At 62.4% G+C, this 20,291-nt stretch overlaps 1 protein-coding gene across 3 annotated transcripts in view; it reads left to right on the top strand.

Moving 5' to 3' along the window:
• Nucleotides 1–20,291, top strand: part of CARS (cysteinyl-tRNA synthetase) — a 43,803-nt gene that overhangs the window by 9,579 nt on the left and 13,933 nt on the right. For all 3 annotated transcript variants that reach the window (XR_002341405.1, XM_021082632.1, XM_021082631.1), the window contains 16 exons: nt 2,414–2,505; nt 2,839–2,927; nt 3,949–4,045; nt 4,912–5,010; nt 5,907–6,056; nt 11,148–11,288; nt 11,467–11,555; nt 12,244–12,365; nt 14,763–14,875; nt 15,270–15,398; nt 15,692–15,821; nt 15,913–16,016; nt 16,319–16,416; nt 16,507–16,696; nt 17,165–17,233; nt 19,312–19,393. Coding sequence is in view for 2 of the 3 variants with exons in the window: in XM_021082632.1 (XP_020938291.1) it covers nt 2,414–2,505; nt 2,839–2,927; nt 3,949–4,045; nt 4,912–5,010; nt 5,907–6,056; nt 11,148–11,288; nt 11,467–11,555; nt 12,244–12,365; nt 14,763–14,875; nt 15,270–15,398; nt 15,692–15,821; nt 15,913–16,016; nt 16,319–16,416; nt 16,507–16,696; nt 17,165–17,233; nt 19,312–19,393 (1,794 nt within the window). In the remaining variant the exon portion in view is untranslated. The remainder of the gene's footprint in view (nt 1–2,413; nt 2,506–2,838; nt 2,928–3,948; nt 4,046–4,911; nt 5,011–5,906; nt 6,057–11,147; nt 11,289–11,466; nt 11,556–12,243; nt 12,366–14,762; nt 14,876–15,269; nt 15,399–15,691; nt 15,822–15,912; nt 16,017–16,318; nt 16,417–16,506; nt 16,697–17,164; nt 17,234–19,311; nt 19,394–20,291) is intronic.

The raw sequence follows: 20,291 nt of genomic DNA, 5'->3' as shown, positions 1-20,291 counted from the left end.
GCTTTTCTGGCTTTGAGATGAGACCAGTCACGCCTTTGTGTGGCCCCAGTTATTTCGGGGCTACTTCTGGAAAGTCTCCAGGGCTCGGTTCCTGTGTGGTCTCACTCTGAGACTGAATCGCTGATGCCCTCCAGGGGCTTGGCGTTCCCGGGAGGGGCTTGGGGTGGGCACCCCTGCAGCGAGGGGCCCAGGCACCGCCTCGGTGGTGCCGGCTGGGCCGGTCGGGCAGCCTCCGGGAACATTCCTCGGCGCCTGCACCGCAGGGTGCTCTCTGCTGGGCCCCCGCTGCAGCAGGGCGGAGGTGGGTGTGTTCCGAGTTCCTGGGAGGTGCTGCAGCGGACCCCTGCCCTGTGTGGCTGGGAGCTTGCTGTGGGGGTCGTTTGCTCCTGTGCCTGCAACCAGGGCCCCAGGGCATCTGTGGTGGCAGGTGCATTCTCTCTGAGGGCTCGGCTGTAGGGGTGCCCTGGCTCCCACCTCCCAAGGGGCAGAGGTCAGAGAGAATCGGTGGCTGCCAGCCGGGCCTGCCTGTCCTGTGGTCCCCCCGGGGAACTTGTGGAGAGAGTGGGCAGGCACGTGAGGGGAGGGCACGGGGTCTCCGCCTCTGCAGAGGAAAGGGCAGAGTGCCCGGCGCAGCCTCACGGGGCTGCTCCTGTCCCGGGCGGTGGGCGAGGCACCCTGGATGGCGGCTGGGTCCACACGGTCCCTCCTCCCAGGGGCTCGCTGTGCCGCTGCCGCCCCTCCGCCCCCCGCCATCCCCCAGGAAGCTCCTCGGGGCTCTTCCGGGCGAGGGTCTGTCTGAGGCTGGCCTGGGTCTTTAGGGATGCAAACCTTCACGCTGCCGAGGTGCGCCCAGGGCCGGGACCCTCGTGTCTCCTGGGGTCTCCTTCCCACACCTCCCTGGAGCCTGTCTCTGGGGGCGTCTCTGAGCAGCTCGTGGGCCGGGAGTCCAGGACAGGGCCGGGGCTGGATTGTGGTTCTAAGTGCACGTGGGCGTGGCTGGTGCTTCAGACAAACCGGGATGAAGGATCTGTGCCCAGGGGTCGTGCCCGGGGAGATGGCGGGTGTGGGAACCCTTCATCATGGAAGGGCACTCTGGTGAAAGTGCCCTACGAAACCAGGGCTCCCTGGGTGCCCTCTCCCGATTTTCCATAACCTGGCAAGTGGGACACCAATGTGCCAGTTTCCCTGAATGGTCATGGGCTCTGTGGCAGGAGCAGCCCTTTGAAGAGCTGGTGTCCGGCTCAGTGTCCTGCTGGCCAAGCGCCCTGGGCTGTGCCCTCAGCCTGTCCTGTCCCTGCATCTTCCCGGATGGGCCTTTAGGCCCCGTGGTCGCCAGGCTCCCATCAGCCAGAGAATGACACCCTGCCCATCTCGTGGCAGCCCTGCCTCAGGGACTGCAGCTACCGCGAGAGGGGAGAGGCTGACGGACCTAAGAGGGCAGCGGCCGCTCACTGACAGGCCGCACCTGCCCTCAGAGGCTTGGGCTTGACCCCTGGGGGTTCTGGCATTGCCCAGAGTCAGGGGCTGTCTGCTCCCCAGCCCCCCTACTGCTCCGCTGCCCACCTGCCCCACAGCCGCCGCCCCCCGCCTTCTGGGTCATTGCCATACCCCGTGTGTGGTTGGTGGCCAGGCCCCGGGCCGAGCTCTCCATGACTCCCGGCAGGAAGCAGTGGGTGGGCATCCGCTGGCCACACTCGACGTGGACTCAGGGGAGGCCCGCAGGGTCTCTGTGGACAGAGCGTCCCATTGGGAGGAGGCTCGGGGCTGGGGTCGGGGAAGTCGGCTCTGGGCGAGCTACCAGGCAGCTCCAGTGCAGGAGCAGTGCCTGGGGTGGTTGGAGCAGCACCAGAAGCCGCCAGCTGAAGGCGGCCGAGCAAGGGGGCTGTGGGATGCGGGGGGTGGGGGAGGCAGGGCTCTGTGGACCGCCGGCTGTTCCCAGAGACCTTCGGGAACCAATGTGGAGCCACACGCAGCCGTCAGAAACGTGTTCGGGAGCCTGCATGTTGGGGCTCGGGGGCTGGAATTGGGTGGGGAGCCGGCCTCTGGCTGATGGGGATGAGGGGCGGGGCCCATCCTACTGACTCCCCAAGGCCTCCAGCCAGCAGTGCTTCTGTCCCGACCCAGCTCCTGTGCCTGGAGGTGGCGCATCCACGTCCCGTGAGCCTCCTGAAGGCCGTCCTCTTGGGGGTGGGTGACGGCCTTCCTGTCCAGCCGCGAGGACCCCCAGGCCGTGCCGGGCGCCGAGGGCTCGGCGCCAGCAGAGGGTGCGTCTGGGAGGCTGTGATGAGTGCTCCCGAGCCTGGGGGTGGGGGGCTGTGGCCGCGCTGCGCCCAGAGTAAGCGGGGCAGGGGAGCAGCGAGGCTGCCAGTGGTTCCGCCTCGCCCCGCGCCTGACCCAGCTCCGCTCCCTGCAGGTAGAGGCCGGCGCGCACAGCCGCAGTGGGCTCCTCCGGCCGGGTCCGAGCCGTGCCAGCTCCGCCTGTACAACAGTCTGACCCGGAGTAAGGTGAGCAGGGCCCGTGGGGGCAGGGGTGGCTCATGGGAGTCCGGGGCGTCCTCACAGCACAGATGGTACCCCTCGGCCAGGCCTGGAGCCCTGCGATCCCGGCCTGCAACCCTCCCTCTGCCAGCAACAGATGTCCCCTGTGTGGCTGGGGCAGCCTCGGGGCCCTGCCCAGAGTCAGTGCTCGCAGCTGAGCTAGGCGGGCGGCGGCCCGCACCCCAGCCGCCAGTGACTCTTTTCGGGGACACCAGGCAGTCCTCGTTGAATCCGTATGACCCGCTGGTCGCTGGCGGTGGCGGGCCTGGTTCTGATGCTCATGCCTTCTTTCCAACAAAGGACGTGTTTGTACCTCAAGACGGGAAAAGGGTGACGTGGTACTGCTGCGGGCCCACCGTCTACGACGCCTCTCACATGGGACACGCCAGGTACGCCTGTGGGTGCCCCGCCCGGGCTCTGCCCTGGGGACCCGAGGCTGAAGGGAAGTCGGTGCCCAGCTTTCCCCCCCTTTTTTAAAGCCATTTTTTGGGCCGCTCCCGCGGCATGTGGAGATTCCCAGGCTAGGGGTCGAATTGGAGCCATAGCCTCCGGCCTGCGCCAGAGCCACAGCAGTGGGGGATCCGAGCCGCGTCTGCAACCTACACCACGGCTCACGGCCACGCCGGATCCTTAACCCACTGAGCGTGGCCAGGGATCGAACCTGCAACCTCATGGTTCCTCGTCGGATTCGTTAACCCCTGCGCCACGACGGGAACTCCTTTCCTCCCCCTTTATTTTTGGAATTCATTGAGGTGACGTGTACACTATTGCGTTCATTTCTGCTGTGTTTTCTCTCTGTCTCTCCCTCTTTATTTTCTTGGCTGCGCCCATGACATATGGAATGTTCCAGGCCAGGGATTGACTCTGAGCCGCAGCTGCAACCCGAGCCACCGCAGTCTGATTCTTAACCTACTGCGCCACGGCAGGAACCCCTCTTCTCATTTTTAAGATTAAAAATTATCATTCCGTGAGCCCGCGGGAGTCGCGGTGGGATAATGTGAGAGTTCTGATATCCACGCAGAAAACCCCCCGCAGCCGTGCGGTTACTCTCCTGGCCTCCCGCCTGAAGGTTCTGCCTTGTCCTGCTGCTGGGTTCCTGACACCCAGGCCTGCAGCGTCTCGGGGTGGGGGAGGAGGGGAGGGGAGGGGCTGGCTGGTGGGAAGGCCGGGGACCCTTCCGCTTGTACGTGTTGTGCGTGTGTGTGTGTGTCCCTTGGCCGCACCCGCAGCCTGCAGCCGTCCTGGGACAGGGGTCAAGCCTGCGCCGCAGTGGTGGCCTGAGCCACCGCCGCGACGGCCCTGGACCCTTAACCGCTAGGCCGGCCGGGAGCTCCTCCCTGTAGACGTTGCACGGGCGGAGCCGCGCGGGCGCTGGGTGGCTCTCCCAGGGGCCTCTCTCCGTCGCTCTAGGTCCTACGTCTCCTTCGACATCTTGAGGAGGGTGCTCAGGGATTACTTCAGGTTCGACGTCTTTTACTGCATGAACATCACGGACGTCGATGACAAGGTAGCGGGCCCGGCAAGACGCCGCTCGGAACCCGGCGGGCGGCGTGGTCTGTGCGCGAAGAGTCTGGAGGAGGACAGGGCGGTGTGCGTGTGACGGGACCCCTCGCTGCACGCGGGAAGCAGCACGACCTTGGAAATGGGCTGTACTTCAGCGAAACTTTACAAATGAATGGGCGGGAGGTCCCGTCGTGGCACAGTGGTTAACGGATCCGACTGGGAACCATGAGGCTGCGGGTTCGCTCCCTGGCCTCACTCCAAGTGGGTTAGGGATCCGGCGTTGCCCTGAGCTGTGCTGTAGGTCAGACACGGCTCGGATCCTGCGTGGCCGTGGCTGTGGCGCAGGCCGGCAGCTGTAGCTCCACTTGGACCCCTAGCCTAGGAACCTCCCTGTGCCGCAAGTACAGCCCTAAAAAGCCAAAAAAAAGCAAATAGAGCAGCCGGTGCGAGGAAAGGAAGGACTTGGAGGAGTAAGTCAGATGAGCCGCCTCAGGCCTTCACCTCGCAGGCGTTGTTCGAACCCCCGTGAGGTGCAGCGTAGCTTACGCAGGTGACCGCGTCACCGACTCAGCTCTCGGGAACCTGCGGGCGGAGTGCCGAGCAGCGCGTAAATGGAGGAGGACCGACCCGCAGTGCCCGGCGCTCGTTTCCAGCCTCGGGGAGGGCACGTTCGGGCAGTCTCGATGCCCGGGGTGGGGGTGGGGGTGGAGCTGGGGCACCGCCCGGCGCCCAGAGGAGGAGGAGGAGGGCCGTGCTCTGTTCGCAGGCGCTGTGCCCAGCTGGGGCCCAGGCCGCCCTCGCTCAGCGTCACCGCTGCACAGGGCAGAGCAGGCGCCGGGCTGACGCCCGGGGTCCCTTCTCCGTCCCCAGATCATCAGGCGGGCCCGGCAGAACTACCTGTTCGAGCGGTACCGGGAGAAGCAGCCCTCGGCAGCCCAGCTCCTGGAGGACGTGCACGCCGCCCTGCAGGTGGGCCCTGCTGCCCTTGGTCCCTGGTCCCGGCCCTCGGCCGCGCATGCGGCCCGGTGCCTAGCCCAGGGGCCGTCCCCGGCAGGCTGTACAATGGGTGGGGTCCCTGAGGCCTCCCCTGGCCCGTGGGGCACGTTCTCGGGACAGACGTGTGCGGGTGCGGTGTGGGTGACTGTTCCTGCCACCTGGGGGAGGCGGCCAGCTGGTCACCGTGTGGATAGACCACTCGCTGCTGGTCAGGTGCTTCTGACAGTACTCGGAGGTCCCAGCAAACCTCACGCTTGACCGAGGTGCGGGAGCTGTGCCAGGCTTCTTAAGTGGGTCGTTTCAGGATTGTTAGAAGAAACGGGTTCTCTCTGAATTAATGTATTCATTTTGAACCAACAGCGTTACGAGTTGTGTTGTTACATGTTGTTATAGCGTAAGATTAGAATGTCATTTTATTCCTTTTAATAATTATCATCTTGAGGAATTACAGCAATAATTGCTGCTGTCCTTATGATGTTTTATCTGTGGAAGAAAAATGGGAATAAAATTAGAGCTTTGCAAGCTTTTTGTCAGATAAGGGGAGGGCCCACTGGTGGTGGCGCCTTCGTGGTGGAGGTGAGGCCCTGGCTGACGTCGTGTGTCCGGGCCCAGCGTAGGAGGCTGCCTCACGCCTGTTTCACGGCAGAGAAACGTGGGCAGTGCCAGTCCTGGCTGGGCCAGGGCCCCCGTCTCTTAGCTGCCGCCTGTGACTCGAGGAAAAGCTGGGGTGAGGGGTGGCACTCTAGATGCAGATCTCTGTGTCCCCACCAGCCGTGGGGACACCTGGCCTCTTCTGCTAGGAGTCCCATCGGAGCACGGGGTTCTGCCGAGTGGGACGTAACGGGCGTGACCTCTCCTCCTGCTCGTAGCCGTTTGCAGCAAAGTTAAAGGAGACCACGGATCCCGACAAGAAGCAGATGCTGGAGCGCCTGGAGCGTGCGGTGACGCGGGCCGCCGAGCCGCTGGAGGAGGCCGTGCGGGCCAGCCTGGTGGGGGAGGAGCTGGACGGCCGAGTGCAGGTGAGGCTGAGGTTGGCTCCCTGCCCTGCCCCCTGCGCCTTCAGACAAACAGGGAAGGAGCAGGCTTCTCAGCATTACTCCAAGACCCTACAGGGACTCTGTCTGCTTGCTCTTCCCCCCCCCCCCCACTTTTTATGTCTTTTTAGGGCCGCACCTGCAGCATGTGGAGATTCCCAGGCTAGGGATCTAATTGGCGCTGTAGCCGCCGGCCTATGCCAGAGCCACAGCAACACCAGATCCGAGCCGCGTCTGCAACCTACACTACAGCTCATGGCAACGCCGGATCCTTCACCCACTGAGCAAGGCGAGGGATCAAACCGCAGCCTCATGGTTCACGGTCAGATTCGCTTCTGCCGCGTCACAACGGAAACTCCTATCCGTGATGTCTTTCCGTTTGTTTGTTTTTGCCCGTGGCGTTGCAGCGGCTTGATGTGTGATCTCAGTTCCCCAGGCCAGGAATGGAACCTGGGCTGCAGCAGTGAAAGTGCCGAGTCCCAACCACTAGACCAGCGGAGAGCTCCCTGTCCGGTGTCTTAATGGCAGCGGAGCTTTGCTGTTGGAAAGAGCCGTGGGGCCCGCGGACACTCGCCGCCCTTGAGCCTTCCCCTTGGCCCGGCTTCCGCCTCTGAGGGACAGGGTGCCCAGGGTCCAGCCGCCTACCGGGCCTGGGCCGCCGCCCAGGACGGCCGCGCAGCTCTGTCCCGACGTGCGTCTCCTCTGCACCAGCGCCCCCTGCTGGCCGCCTGGGGAGAAGCCGGGGAAGCAGCAGCCAGGCGGGGGTGCAGGGTGCGAGGGGTGCTGCCCGCAGCCTCCCGCCCCGGGGGCCTCGTGTGCCCGGTGTGCTTGCCCTGAGCTGCGTGGGAGGGAGTCAGGGTGCAGCGTCTTGGGGCCGCAGGTGCTGGCCGTCCTCACTTCCGTGGGCGCTTCGGGCGCAGCAGCTGATTTCTCCCGGGAAGCCGGTTACGTTTCCATGTTAGCGACGGTCTTAGTTTTAATGCAATCAACTTTATCTGTTTTTCTTTTTATACTTAGCATTTTTGTGTCTTAAGAAATCTTTTTTAGGAGTTCCCATTGTGGCTCAGTGGGTTAAGGACCCAACTGAGGATGTCTCAGGGTCTCTGGCCTCACTTGGTGGGTTAAGTGTCCAGTGTTGCCGCAAGCTACAGTGTAGGTTGCAGGAATGGCTCAGATCCGGTGTGACTGTGAAGTAGGCTGGCAGTTGCACCTCTGATTCAGCCCCTACCCTGTGAATGTCCATATGCAGCAGGAGGGGCTGTAAAAAGAAAAGAAAATTAAGTCTTTTTTTTTTTTGTCTTTTTGCCTTTTTTAGGGCTGCTTCCGCGGCATATGGAGGTTCCCAGGCTAGGGGTCTCATCGGAGCTGGAGCTGCCGGCCTACACCAGGGCCACAGCAACGCGGGATCCGAGCTGCGTCTGCGACCTACACCACAACTCACAGCAACGCCAGATCCTTAACCCCTGAGCAAGGCCAGGGACCGAACCCGCAACTTCATGGTTCCTAGTTGGATGCATTAATCACTGCGCCAGAACAGTTACTCTAGAAAATTAACTCTTTCTTGGAGTTCCCTGGTGGCCTAGGGTATTAAGGATCTGGAGTTGTCACTGCTGTGGCTCTGGTCTGTGCTTGTGGCACGGGATCAATCCTTGGCCCAAGAACTTCCCGCATGCTGTGGGCGGGACCAAAAAAAACAAGAAATCTTGACTATATCCTCCAGCATTTTCTTCCAGAGATTCTCAAGTTGTACGGTTCACAATGAGGCCTTTGGTCCCCCTAGAATTAGTTTTGTAGGTGGTGTGAGTTGGGGTCCCATCCCCCCAGACATGGGAAGACCCCTCTCCTGAGGGGCCTGCAGCCGCCCCGGTCACGTGTCAGGTCGCTGAGTTCTGTTCCGTCCGGAGGGTACCCACCCTGTGCGAGGGTGTCGGCGGCTGTCGCCGATGCCTGGGGAGCCCCGCCTTGTTTGCGGTCTCCAGGTGTGTTCTGGATGCTCCTCTGGCTGTCGAGTCCCACGTGAGACACTTGGGATTTGAAATGTTCTGTTGAAGGGTCATTTCAGAGACGCCCCTTCGGCTGTGTCGATGCTCTAGTCCATCTTTCTGTTTCTATTTTATCAGACATTTAAAAAAGTTTATTGTTTTATTTTATTTTATTTTATTTTATTTTTTTGGCTTTTTAGGACTGCACCTGTGGCATGTGGAGGTTCCCAGGGTAGGGGTCTAATTGTAGCTATAGCCGCCGGCCTACACCACATCCGCAGCAACGCGGGATCCGAGCCATGTCTGCAGCCTACATACACCACAGCTCACAGCAACACCAGGTCCTTAACCCACTGAGTGAGGCCAGGGATCGAACCCACAACCTCATGGATCCCAGTCGGGTTCGTTACGTTCAGGCGTGATGGGAACTGCTCTGTGCTTTTTCTTTCTTCTCTTGTTTCTGTCGATGGGATAGTTTACATCAGTTGATTGTACAGAGGGGCACAGGCTTTGCACACTTGTGCTAGATTTCTCTTGGTTTTGGTATAATTCTGTTTATACTGTTGTAGATTCAACTTGCTAATATTTTGTTAAGGACTTTGCGCCTGTGCTCATCGAGACTTTGGCCTGTGGTTTCTGGTAAAGTCTTCGTGTGGTTTCGGTGTCAGGGTCATGCCCCTCGTCGGATGCTCTAGGCGTTGTCTCTTTGCTTCTAGCATCTGGCAGAGACTGGCAGAAAGGCGGTGTGATTTCTTCTTTAAGCGTTTGGTAGAATCCAGCAGTACCTCCCCCGGGCCTGGTGCTTTCTGTTCTGCCAAGTTAGTAGTTATTGATTGGATCTCTTTGGTAGATACAGACCGTTTCAGTTGTCGACAGCATCTTGCGTGAGTTTCGACCGGTTGTCTTTCAAGGAGTTGGTCCCTTCATCTGGGTTATCAAATTTGGGGGCGTAGAGTCTTCCTTTATTATTCTTTTAGCTTCCGTGGAATCTGTAGTCATGACCCTGCTTTCACTTTTGTGTGTATTTTTTGGTTTTTTTCTGGCCACCCGGCGGCACATGGAGTTCCTGGGCCAGGGATCAGATCCGAGCCACAGTTGCGACCTATGCTGCAGCACTGCTGGATCCTTTTAACCCACGGAACGAGGCCAGGGACTGAACCCGCGTCCTCGTGATGCTCGTCGGGTTTGCGAACCGCTGAGCCACGGCGGGAACGCCTCACTCCTGACATGAGTGTTTGTGTCCTCTTTTTTTTTTTAACCCATGTTTTCAACCCATGTTATCGATCTTTTTGGCTAATCACTTTTACTCGTTTTTCAAAGAGCCAGCATTTGGTTTTGCTAATTTTCTCACTTGACTTCCTGTTTGCTGCTTTAATTTTTATTATATCTTTTCTGCAGCTTAGCTTTGAATTTAAGTTGTTCTGCTTGTTCTGCTTTTCTAAAGCGGAGACTCGATGACTGATTTTAGATGCTTTCTTCTTTTCTAACATGTGCGTTCACTGCTGTACGTTTCCTTTAAGCGCTGTCTCTGCCGCACCAATGTTGATAAGTCGTGTTTTCACTTTCGTTTAGTTCAAAGTATTTTAAAATTTTTCTTGAGGTATCTTCTTTGGCCCCTGTCTTATTTAGGAAGTGGTTGTTTCATTTGGGGATTTTCCAGTTAGTTACCTGTCTATTGTTGACTTCTAGTTTAATTTCTTTTTTTTTTTTTCTTTTTTCTTTGTCTTTTTAGGGCCGTACCCACGGCATTTGGAGGTTCCTATGATGGGGTCTAATCAGAGCTATAGCCGCTGGCCTCCACCACAGCCACAGCCACGCCGGATCCAAGCCGCGTCTGCGACCTGCACCACAGCTCACAGCACCGCGGGATCCATAACCCACTGAGCGAGGCCAGGGATCGAACCCACACTGTCATGGCTCCTAGTCGGATTCGCTAACCACTGAGCCACGACGAGAAGTCCGCTTCTCGTTTAATTTCATGGTGGTCCCAGAGCACACAGTATAGGACTTGTGTTCTTTTACGTTTGTTTAGATGGTGGATGGCCCAGCACAGGCTCTGTCCTGGTGACAGTTCCGAGTCCCCTTGAGGGGAGTGCACTCGTCCTGCTGTTGGATGAGGCTGCCTCTAGATGTCAGTCACATCCAGGTGACAGAACGTGTCGCGGTCAGCTGCATCCTCACTGGTTCCGTCTGCTGGTCCGTCCTCACTGGTTCCGTCTGCTGGTCCGTCCTCACTGGTTCCGTCTGCTGGTCCGTCCTGAGTGGTCCTGTCTCCGGCAGTTTTTGCCCCTTGGGTTGACGCCGTGGTCTTGGCGCGAACGTGTTAAATGTTGCGGCACCGCTGTGTCTCCTGGGAGAGAAGTCCCTTGTCACTGTGTGACGCCTTCTTTATCCCTGGTCACCTTCCTACGTTGAAGTCCGTTCTTTTTGAAGTTAATTATAGCTATTTTTGCTTTCTTTTGGTCAATGTACACATGGTATATTTTCCTCCAAACAATTTTTGCTCTCACATGTCTCTGTATCTCAGGGGGGTTTCTCACTTAGGAGGTTCGCTCGCTTTCTGGTGTAAGTATTTAAGGCCGTCGATTGCCTCTAAAAGCACCGTTTTTGCTCCTTTCACGTCTTTTGACGTTATTCACTCGTGAACATTATTTATGTATTTTATCTGGCTGTGCTCGCGGCACATGCAAGTTCCTGGGCACATGCAGCGACCTGAGACTCTGTGGCGACGTTGCCAGATTCTTAACCCACTGAGCCACCAGGGAACTCCGGAATGGTTTAAATTTCCATCTTGGTTTCTTGTTTCGAAGCCCAACAACTATCTAGAGGTTGGTTCGGTTGGGGTCGCCTTCCTCCGCTCAGCCATCGTCTGTGCTGCTCCCGAGCCCCACCCCGCGGGGAGCGAGCTTGCCGAGCAGCCCCCGCCCGACAGCCTCTGCCTCTTCTGCTCGCCTGCCCTGGGCACCAGCCTGGGCCTGGAGGGTTTTCCTTGCCGCTCGCCAGCCCAGCAGCCCGGAGTGACGCAGCGGGGCCGCCCGGCTGTGTGCCTGGGGGCTCGAGCCCGTGTGGGCATGTTCTGTTTCTTTGCCTCCAGGTGTTGTTGGCAGAAGCAAAGGACCTGCTTTCCGACTGGCTGGATTCCACCCATGGCAGCGAAGTGACGGACAATTCCATCTTCTCGCAGCTGCCCAAGTTCTGGGAGGCGGAATTCCACAAGGACATGGAGGCCCTGAACGTGAGTGTCGCCGCTCGTCTTGACCTTGGGCCTTTGGGCGCCCCCGACCCGGAGGCCACGTGGGGTCCAGACGCGCTTCGCTGTGAGATGAGCGCGGGGTGGGGGCTGGGGGTGCGGGGCTGCGGGGCTCCCGGCGGTGCTGCTGCTTCTCTGGAGCCGGGCTTTCCCGTCCCCCCAGGTCCTCCCTCCAGACGTCTTAACCCGCGTTAGTGAGTACGTGCCCGAGATCGTGGACTTTGTCCAGAAGATCATGGACAATGGTTACGGGTGAGCCTGGGGCCCGCGTGGCCTGCCCTGCCGGCCGAGCTTTCCGGGGAGGCTGCTGCTCGGGGTGTCGGGCTGGGCGCCACACGCAAAGCCACGCAGCCAGAGGGCGGCTTGGGCAGCAGAAGCGTGTTGGCTCGCGGCTCAGGGGCCCCGTGTCCTCCCAGGGCCGTCCCTCTGTGTGTGTCTGTGTCCTTATCTCCCTTCTGATAAGCTCCCCCGGTCCTGCCGCGTTAGGACCCCGCCTCCTGGCCACCAGGGCAACTCGGGGCGCAGTTGAGCACCTACCAGCACCCCTTCCCCCCCACAGCAGCCCCTTTCCTCTGTGCCACTGGTTCTCGGCCTCAGGTTGCTTTGCGAGAGGACCCTCTGCTTTTCCTTGGGGTCGGCTGCCGTTCAGACAAGTACGGGCTGTGCAGGGGCCCCCTCTTTGTTCAGGGCAGGTGGGATGAGCGAGAGGGTGGTGCTGGCTGCACCCCGCCGCCCCCAGGTCCCCACAGACGTGCTCGTACAGCTCGGGGCTTAGACCAGGACCTGGGCCACCCCTGCCCGAGGGGCTGACCGGCGCCTCTGCTCGGGCTGTGGCCGCCCTGGGGACCACGGCCCGCTGGGAAGCTCCTGGCTAGGACCACACGCCACAGGCGCCCCTGAGCAGCAGGGTCACACCTTCCGCGCTGGCTTCGTTCTCCAGCTACGCTTCCAACGGGTCCGTCTACTTCGACACGGTGAAGTTTGCTAACAGCGAGGGACACTGCTACGGGAAGCTGGTGCCGGAGGCTGTCGGGGACCAGAGAGCCCTGCAGGAGGGCGAGGGTAAAGCCCCAGCACGAGGGCGGGGCCGTGGGAGGGTCACGTGGGCTGCCTGGGGCCCGGCAGGGCTGCCCAGGTTCGCTGGGGCCGTGGCTTTTCGCCTGGAGGGGTTCCGGGAGCTTCTCCCCTGAGTCCCCGGACTGTATTGTTACTTAGGATACAGCAGAGTGGTGGCTGCAGTGCTGCCCCGAGAGGCACACAGGCTCGGGCCCCGGTCCCAGGCTCGGAGGTCCCTGACCTCTCGACAACCAGAGCACCGGGGGCTGGAGCGGGCTGTGGCGGGAGCCCGGGCGCCTCGCGCGGAGAGGAAAAAGGTGGCGACCCGCTGAGCGAGGGCGCGTGCACCCACCCAGGGTGGCACCCGCACAGGGCACTGGGGGCGTTGATGGAAGGCGCCTCCCCGTACCGCCGGGAGGGGCAGTGACAAGAGTCCTTCCTTCCAGACCCAGGGGCGGGGCCGGGGGACGGCGGCCTCTATCCCAACACGGGAGCGAGCGCCGGTTGTTTGTGAGGCGGTTTCCGGCAGAGCGAGGTGGGAACTTGCGATGAGCATCCTGAGCCCGGTGCTTTTACCTAAAAGCCCAGGCTCCGGGTGGGTCAGGACGCCGGGCCTTTGCTGGGTCACGCCGGGCGCTGGGTGTCTCTCCTCCACCCTCACCCCCTCAGTGCGCGCGGGCAGCCGTGCAGAGGCCGCTGTCACGCGGCCGGACGCACACCGTTCACCTGCTGAGATTCTGGAAGGTGCTTTGAGTAAAAGTGTTCATACTTTTACCGTTTTCACGTTTTATTGTCCTTCCGTTTACATTTCCCTGTTAAATACACGGAGCAGAAGCACCTACTGGCCTTGGGTCTGGAGTTTTGAACCGTGAAGGCAGCGAGATGGGTGCTCGCAGGACGCGACGTGTGAGACGTAGCGCCCGTGCAGCACGCGGAGGGTCCGGGGGTGGCACCGTCCGTCCGTCCGTCCGTCCGTGCACATCTCTGCAGTCGTGGCCCAGGCAGACTTGCCGAGCTCCGGGTTTGCAGGAGGAGGAGAAGCCTGTCGAGAACGGGGCTGGGGTCCTGGGCTGCTGACAGAAGCCCCCTAGATGTCAGACGTGGGCAGACCAAGGAGTCTGTCCCCACACGAAGGTGGCTTCCTGTGCGGCTGACAGGTGGCCGGCGTGCGACTGCACGGCGTCAGCATCCTCCCTGCTTGGGGCGCGTTCCTCCAGCGCAGAAAGCCGGCCTACGTTCTGACCGAGCCGTTGCACCTTGAGGGCTCTGTTCCAGAGCGTTACCGGGAGCGCCGAGAAAAGTGGGCTGCGTTGGCTCAACCGTGCGGCTGTGGCGCTGCTGGTAACGTGCTCGCAGGCTGAGGAAAGAGACCCGAGACTGAGAGGCGCCTGTCCTGTCTGTGGGGGTGTCCGCTCCGCTTAGGCGTCTGTGCCCCGGAGCGCGACACTGCTTGGCCCTGCGTTCTCGGGATGGCAGTGTCCTCTGGCTCTGTGTCGTGTTTCCACGTGTTCTGCCTCTAGTGCCCGTTTCGTTGTCATGGTTTGTGTCGAGCGGGGCTTCCCTCCGGACGGCGTTGCCTCCGCGGCTTTCGTGAGCCGCCTGGTGTCTTGCTCGCAAAGTGGCCTCTCTCCAGCTCCTCCTGCATTGCGGCCTGGACGTGAGCCTGCGTGTGTCGTTCCCCTTCTGGAGTTTTCTGCGGGAGGCCTGGGTGACCACGAGGGCCCAAGGACAGGGCAGAAGCCCTTGCTCTGCCCATCGCCCAGCAGCCCCCTGAGCCCGCAGGAGGGCTGGGCTTTCATTTCCCAACAGCCGACGTGCCCATGGCCCTGCCGTGGTCTGGGGAAGGCCCCCGAGGTGGCCGTGGGTTCCTGTCCCGCCTGGCTTTGCTTCCTGGGGGCTCGGCCTGGGGGCAGTGCTCCCTATCTAGACTGTTCCTCAGCCTTCTTCCCCGACCCCCCGCGTGACCGTGGGAGGAACAGGAGGGCCCCGATTTGCCACCTCCAGACCAGGAGGCTGCACCCAGCAGGCCAGCTCCCCCTCCCGTCTCCCCGAACCGCAGCCCAGGGTCGTGCTGGGTGTTCATAGGAGCCAGCCTGCGTGAGCCAGGGTCCCCAAGGCGTGCCCGTGAGAGCAGCACCTCCCAGACCCTGGGCGGGGCCTGGACACGGAGGCCGAGCACGTGGGGAGGTGGGCAGGGAGGCTGTGGGTACGGGACCATGGTTTTGAACTTGCAGTAGGGTTTCGTGAGTCTAGACGCCGGAGTAACCCCCAGGTCTGGTCCCAGTAAACACCAAGGGGGCTCGACCAAGTTCCTGAGCACGTAAATGCGTCGTCCCCCAATAAAGACGACCCCACTGCTGGCAGCACCAAGTGACCACCTGCCCTGTGTCCCCGTGTCCCTAGGCGACCTGAGCATCTCGGCCGAGCGCCTGAGCGAGAAGCGGTCCCCCAACGACTTCGCCCTCTGGAAGGCGTCCAAGCCGGGGGAGCCATCCTGGCCGTGCCCCTGGGGAAGGGTGAGCGCCTGGAGAGGCACGCTGGGGTGGCCAGGGTGCGCCACCCCCTTGCTGGGCCTTGCGTCTTCCCCTGAGGCTGGGGTGGGTACGCTGGGCCCCCTCCGAGAGCTCCCGTCCTGCTGGGCTCTGGCCCTGAGTGTTAGGAGCCCTGGGGACAGGTCTGCCCCTCAGCCTCCCTGTGACAGCCCAGAGCCACAACAGGTGTCAGGAGCGCTGAGCTCTGGAAGGGACAGCCCCAGCGCGGCCTCGGCCTTTGTGAAACTCGTGACTTCATAGCTTGGGGTTCCCTCCGTCTTTCTGCGTGTAGACTTGACCCCTGTTCCTGTGGAGCTCAGGGTTCGAGGGTTGTGCACACGAGGCTGGGCAGGGAGCTCACGGCCGTCTGGGTCCCTAGGGGCGTCCGGGATGGCACATTGAGTGCTCAGCCATGGCGGGCACCCTCCTGGGAGCCTCGATGGACATCCACGGAGGGGGCTTCGACCTCCGCTTCCCCCACCACGACAACGAGCTGGCGCAGTCGGAGGTAGGCGGGGCCACGGGCACTGCCCCCGGTGGGGAGCGGGTCGGGGCTGGCAGCCAGGTGCTCTCCGGGCAGAGCCTGGCTTCCGAGTCCAGGCTCCACCAGGGTCATTCGAACCCTCATCGTCTAGTCTGGTTCCCACGTAACAGCCTGGCCTTGGGCAGCACAGGCCTGGCTCCCCACCTCTTGCCCCTCCCGGCTCCGTGCCCCGCCCCAGAGGCCCCCCAAGTGGCCAGCGCCTCCCAGCAGGCGCGGCGCCCCTGACTCCCGCCCTGGCCTCCTCCCGTCCCGTCCAGGCCTACTTTGAAAACGACTGCTGGGTCAGGTACTTCCTGCACACGGGCCACCTGACCATCGCGGGCTGCAAGATGTCCAAGTCGCTCAAAAACTTCATCACCATCAAAGATGCCCTGAAGAAGCACTCGGGTGCGAAGACCCGCAGGGTCCCTCCCGGGCTGCGCGGGCGGGGGCAGGGCGGGGGCGCTGGAGGGTAAGGTGCGCGGGCATCTCTCCGCAGCGCGGCAGCTGCGCCTGGCCTTCCTCATGCACGCGTGGAAGGACACGCTGGATTACTCGAGCAACACCATGGAGTCGGCGCTGCAGTACGAGCGGTTCCTGAACGTGCGTCCCCCCACCCCCACCCCGACCCCCTGCGCCTCTGGTCCCCGCCGCCCCCAGAGGGCAGCACAGCCCCGCGCCCCGGTCCTGAAACAGCGGTGCCGCGCTCCTCAGGGAGGCAGCTCGTCTCAGCCGCGCGGGCACCTTTGGTTCAGACCCGCGCTGTGGGCTGCGTCACTGCCGGGGTCCCGGAGGCCGAGATGGGGGCACGCGCTCCCCGAGAAGGCCGCGCGCAGCTCCTGGCCAGGGGGTTTCTGGGACAGGAAGGCCTGGACGCCACTTAACCGAATTGTCTACACCTTTAGGAGTTTTTCTTAAATGTGAAAGACCTCCTGCGAGCGCCCGGGGATGTCACCGGCCAGTTTGAGAAGTGGGAGCGGGAGGAGACCGAGCTGAACAAGTGGTGAGATGGTCCCTCCCTCTGGGCTCGCGCCGCCCGGGAAGGGCTGCAGCGCGTCCCCTGCTGACCCTCTCCCCACCTCCGCCCGCCCAGCTTTTATGACAAGAAGGCCGCGGTTCACGAAGCGCTCTGTGATAACGTGGACACGCGCACCGCCTTGGAGGAGATGCGGGCTCTGGTCAGCCAGTGCAACCTCTACACGGCGGCCCGGAAGGCCGCGAGAAGGAGGCCCAACCGGGCCCTGCTGGCGAGTGTCGCCAACTACCTCACCCACATGCTGAAGGTGAGCAGCCCCCTGCACGGCTGCAGCCGGGTCGCGGGAGCCACGCTGCCCTGTCCTCAGTCCTGCCGTGCGCGTGCCCGGCCCTCGGCCCGCCCCAGGCTGCTCTGAGCAATCCCGCCCCTTTGCCTCCGTCCTCTCCCTCCCGTCTTGAGGTTCGAGAGGCACAAGCGCTCTTCCCAAGCGGCTCCAGCATGTCGTTGGTCGTGCAGCCTCTGAGCCGACAAGTCCTGGGGTCTTGCACTGGGCCCTGTGGTCCAGTGGTCAGGAAGGCCCAGGGGTTGAGGGCACAGCTAGAGCCAGGACTCGTCCCGGAGCAGGTGGGGGCCCCCTGGGCCTGGGCGTCCGCCTCTTTCCACCCTGCAAGGCCGACTGCTCTGCCGTCCCGCCCTCCCCGAGGCAGCAGCGAGGCCGGGTCCCCACCGGCCGGCTCCCAGGACCTCGTCTCCCGCACGCCTGCTCTTTCCCTAGATCTTCGGGGCCATAGAAGAGGAGAGCCCCCTGGGCTTCCCCGTCGGAGCACCTGGGACCAGCCTCAGCGTGAGTAAAGGCGCCCCGCGCCTGGGACGCTCCCTGCCTCCCGTCCCCCCATCCCGCCGCATTCCTGGCTGTGTCAACCGCGGTCCTCTGAGACCTGCCCTGGGCCCTGCAGCCCGAGCCGCTGTGAGGAAGGCCCACCGGAAGGCCAGCCGTGTGGGCCGTGCGGGCCGTGTGAGCACGGTCCCCAGGGGACCAGGCTGGATGGGACATCCTTAGCCGTCGGGGGGGCCACAGCCACAGGCGTCACCCTCGTTTCCCAGCCTGCGTGCGCCTGGACAGACGCCCCGTGGCAGCGTCTGTCTGACGGTCTGTGCGAGGGAGAAAACGCGCCCGTGGACATCGGTGTCTCCCCTGTGCGTGGCGGTTTCTGCTGCGTGCCGACCGTCACGTGTGACGTGTGCACACTCAGCTTCGTCTCAGACGGGCTCCCCGACCAGGGTCGGGACGCCGCTTAATCCCTTGGTCAGAAGGCGAGTGTAAATCCTTACACACGGCGGGGTCGAGTCCAAAGCGAAAGGCAAAGCCTTGTTACAAGTCCTGGTTCCCAGTGCGGGGCGGCCGGAGGCCCCGCTCCTGCGGGTGGAGGTGAGGGACGTGTCCCCAGGAGCTGACTCCAGGCTCCTGGCCCTGCCAGCCCCACAGCTGCTCTTAGAAAACCCACGCGGTTGCTTTGTTCTCTGTGTAAGCGACACAGGTATTTATTTCCTTAAAAACACCGGAGCAAAGAACTTTCCTGGGTTAAAAAAGCCTGCCTTTGAGCTTTAAAAGAAAATGCGTTTAGGAGTTCCCGTCGTGGTTCAGTGGTTAATGAATCCAACTAGGAACCATGAGGTTGCGGGTTTGATCCCTGGCCTCGCTCCGTGGGTGAAGGATCCGGCGTTGCCATGGGCTGTGGTGTAGGTTGCAGACGCAGCTCAGATCCCATGTTGCTGTGACTCTGGCGTAGGCCGGCAGCTACAGCTCCGATTCGACCCCTAGCCTGGGAACCTCCATATGCCGCAGGAGTGGCCCAAGAAATGGCAAAAAAAAGACCAAAAAAAAAAAAATGTTTTTAATGTCGACTGCCCTGTGGTCGTGTGGGGGCCTGGGTCTGCTGCAGGCCATCCCCGGGTGACCTCAGCGTGCCCTTTAACGTCAGCTCCCTGGGATAAGCCGCCACAAGGAGCCATGCTGGGTGCCTGCTGGGTCACGCCATTCGAAGTTCATGGAGTAACTTCCAAATCCAAGTTGTTTCAGGAGCGGGGAGGCAGCTTCCAGGTCTGGGACCACCTGGTTAAACCCTGTGCAGCCCACGCTCAGGTGTCGGGTGATCAGCTGGACGGCTGGGGGCGCCGGGCCCAGGGCCGCCTCCAGGCAGACCTCAGGCACGTTGGCCGAGGGCAGCAAGGGGAAGAGCCGAAGACCCCGGCAGTCCAGCCTCCACCCCACCCGTGGGCGTGGGCTTGGCGGCCTGGCCAGGTTTTGCATTTAGTTATTAGGATTTTGGTTATTGAGCTGCTAGATGACTTAGGAGGCTCAAAAGTCTACTGGAAAAACGTGGTCGGTGTAACGGAAAAGCTTTGGCACTGAGTCACCGTTCCTCCAGTTTGGATTCGCCCTCTTGGGTTTTCCTTTCCCAGTGGGTTTTGCGTTCCGAGGGCACCTGCGCCTCCCTGCCGACGGGTCAGTCGCGCAGACGTGAGGGCGCGTGCGGCTGGCAGTTGGTGGTAAACAAACACGTGTGTGGACCCAAGCCGGCGGGGCGCTGGCCCTGGTGCCACGGGGAGCAGTGTCAGCCCCCGGGAACTGTCCCTCCTGGGAGGCCAAGTGTCACCGCCCAGACAGGCTGTACCAACCAGGTGTCGGCCTGAGAGCAGGGGCTCCCGAGAGCCACTGGGCAGAGCAGGGCCTGGGACGCTGGGGGGGAAGGAGACCTGGTCCTGTCCCCTCGGGGCTGCCACATGGGGCGTCCCCATGCCCACGGGTCAACTGGCGGGAAGGGGCCGCCCGCGCTCTGGACGTGGTCTCGGCGCGTGTGCTGGGCTCTGCCTTATACACACAGGCGCTGGTCTCCCAGCAAAGAAACTCTTTTCCCGCAGCTCGAGTCCACGGTCATGCCGTACCTCCAGGTGCTGTCGGAGTTCCGGGAAGGAGTGCGAAGCATCGCCCGGGAACGCAGAGGTGAGGCCCCGCGCCGAGCCAGCAGCTTGGACGGTCCTCCTGTGCCGCGCGCTGGCCGGGCCTGCGGGGGTCGAGCAGTGTCCCTGGCCTCTGCTCCCCAGGCCCAGGCACCCCGCCCCCAGGCCTCGCAGCCACGGCGTCCAGACACCAGGGGTCCCTGCAGGCAGGGCGGCCGGGTGGGGCCTGGGGACCCGGAGACCAGCGCCCCTCGCCGCCTGTTGTCTGTGGGATGCGGTTCTGCGCTTGGCGTGTCTTCGGGCCGAGGGCTGGAGGCAACCTTGCTGCTGCCGCACAAGGCTCCGTGGTGACTGCAGGCCTCTGCCGGGGGAGGTTGTGCTCGGGGCCTCGCTGTCTGCACTCAGCCAGCCCCCTCGCGCCTTCACGCGGCCTGGAGACTCGGGAAGTGCTGGGTCTGCGTGGTTGCTGAACAGGCAGCAAGTGGCATCAGCCAGGCGGTCAGCTTCTTCCGCTGCACGATGTGAACTCACAAGTGACCAGGGCAGCCAAAACGGAACCTGCCCGGTGGGGGGCCAGGCCAGCTGCTGTCCTCACAGAGCTCCTTTAGTCCTCACGATTCAGCAGAAAGTAGAGGCCTTGCCCAGGACCACACGGGGTCAGTGGCAGACCCCCAGCGGTCGTCGCCTGGTGTGCCATACACCCCCAGGCCCCTCTGTGACGAGAAGTCACACCTGGAGGTCCTGGGGGCAGGGGAGTCCCAGGGGTGGAGTAGGCGGTCAGGACGCACCGAGGAGCTGCCCCTGGGGAGGAGTGAGCAGGCCTGGGCCTGGGAAGGGGTGGGAGCAGGTCCGGCTTGTTCCAGGGCCAGCAGAGCAAGGGAGCCCCACCGACAGATGCAGAAGAAACAGTTGGTGCCCACAGTGGGCCAGAGAGCTCGGGC

The sequence above is a fragment of the Sus scrofa genome, chromosome 2 (assembly GCF_000003025.6).
Source record: "Sus scrofa isolate TJ Tabasco breed Duroc chromosome 2, Sscrofa11.1, whole genome shotgun sequence".
Lineage (NCBI taxonomy): Eukaryota > Metazoa > Chordata > Mammalia > Artiodactyla > Suidae > Sus > Sus scrofa.
The sequence above is the reverse complement of the archived record's forward strand: the minus strand, read 5'-3'. Positions and strand labels throughout refer to the sequence as shown.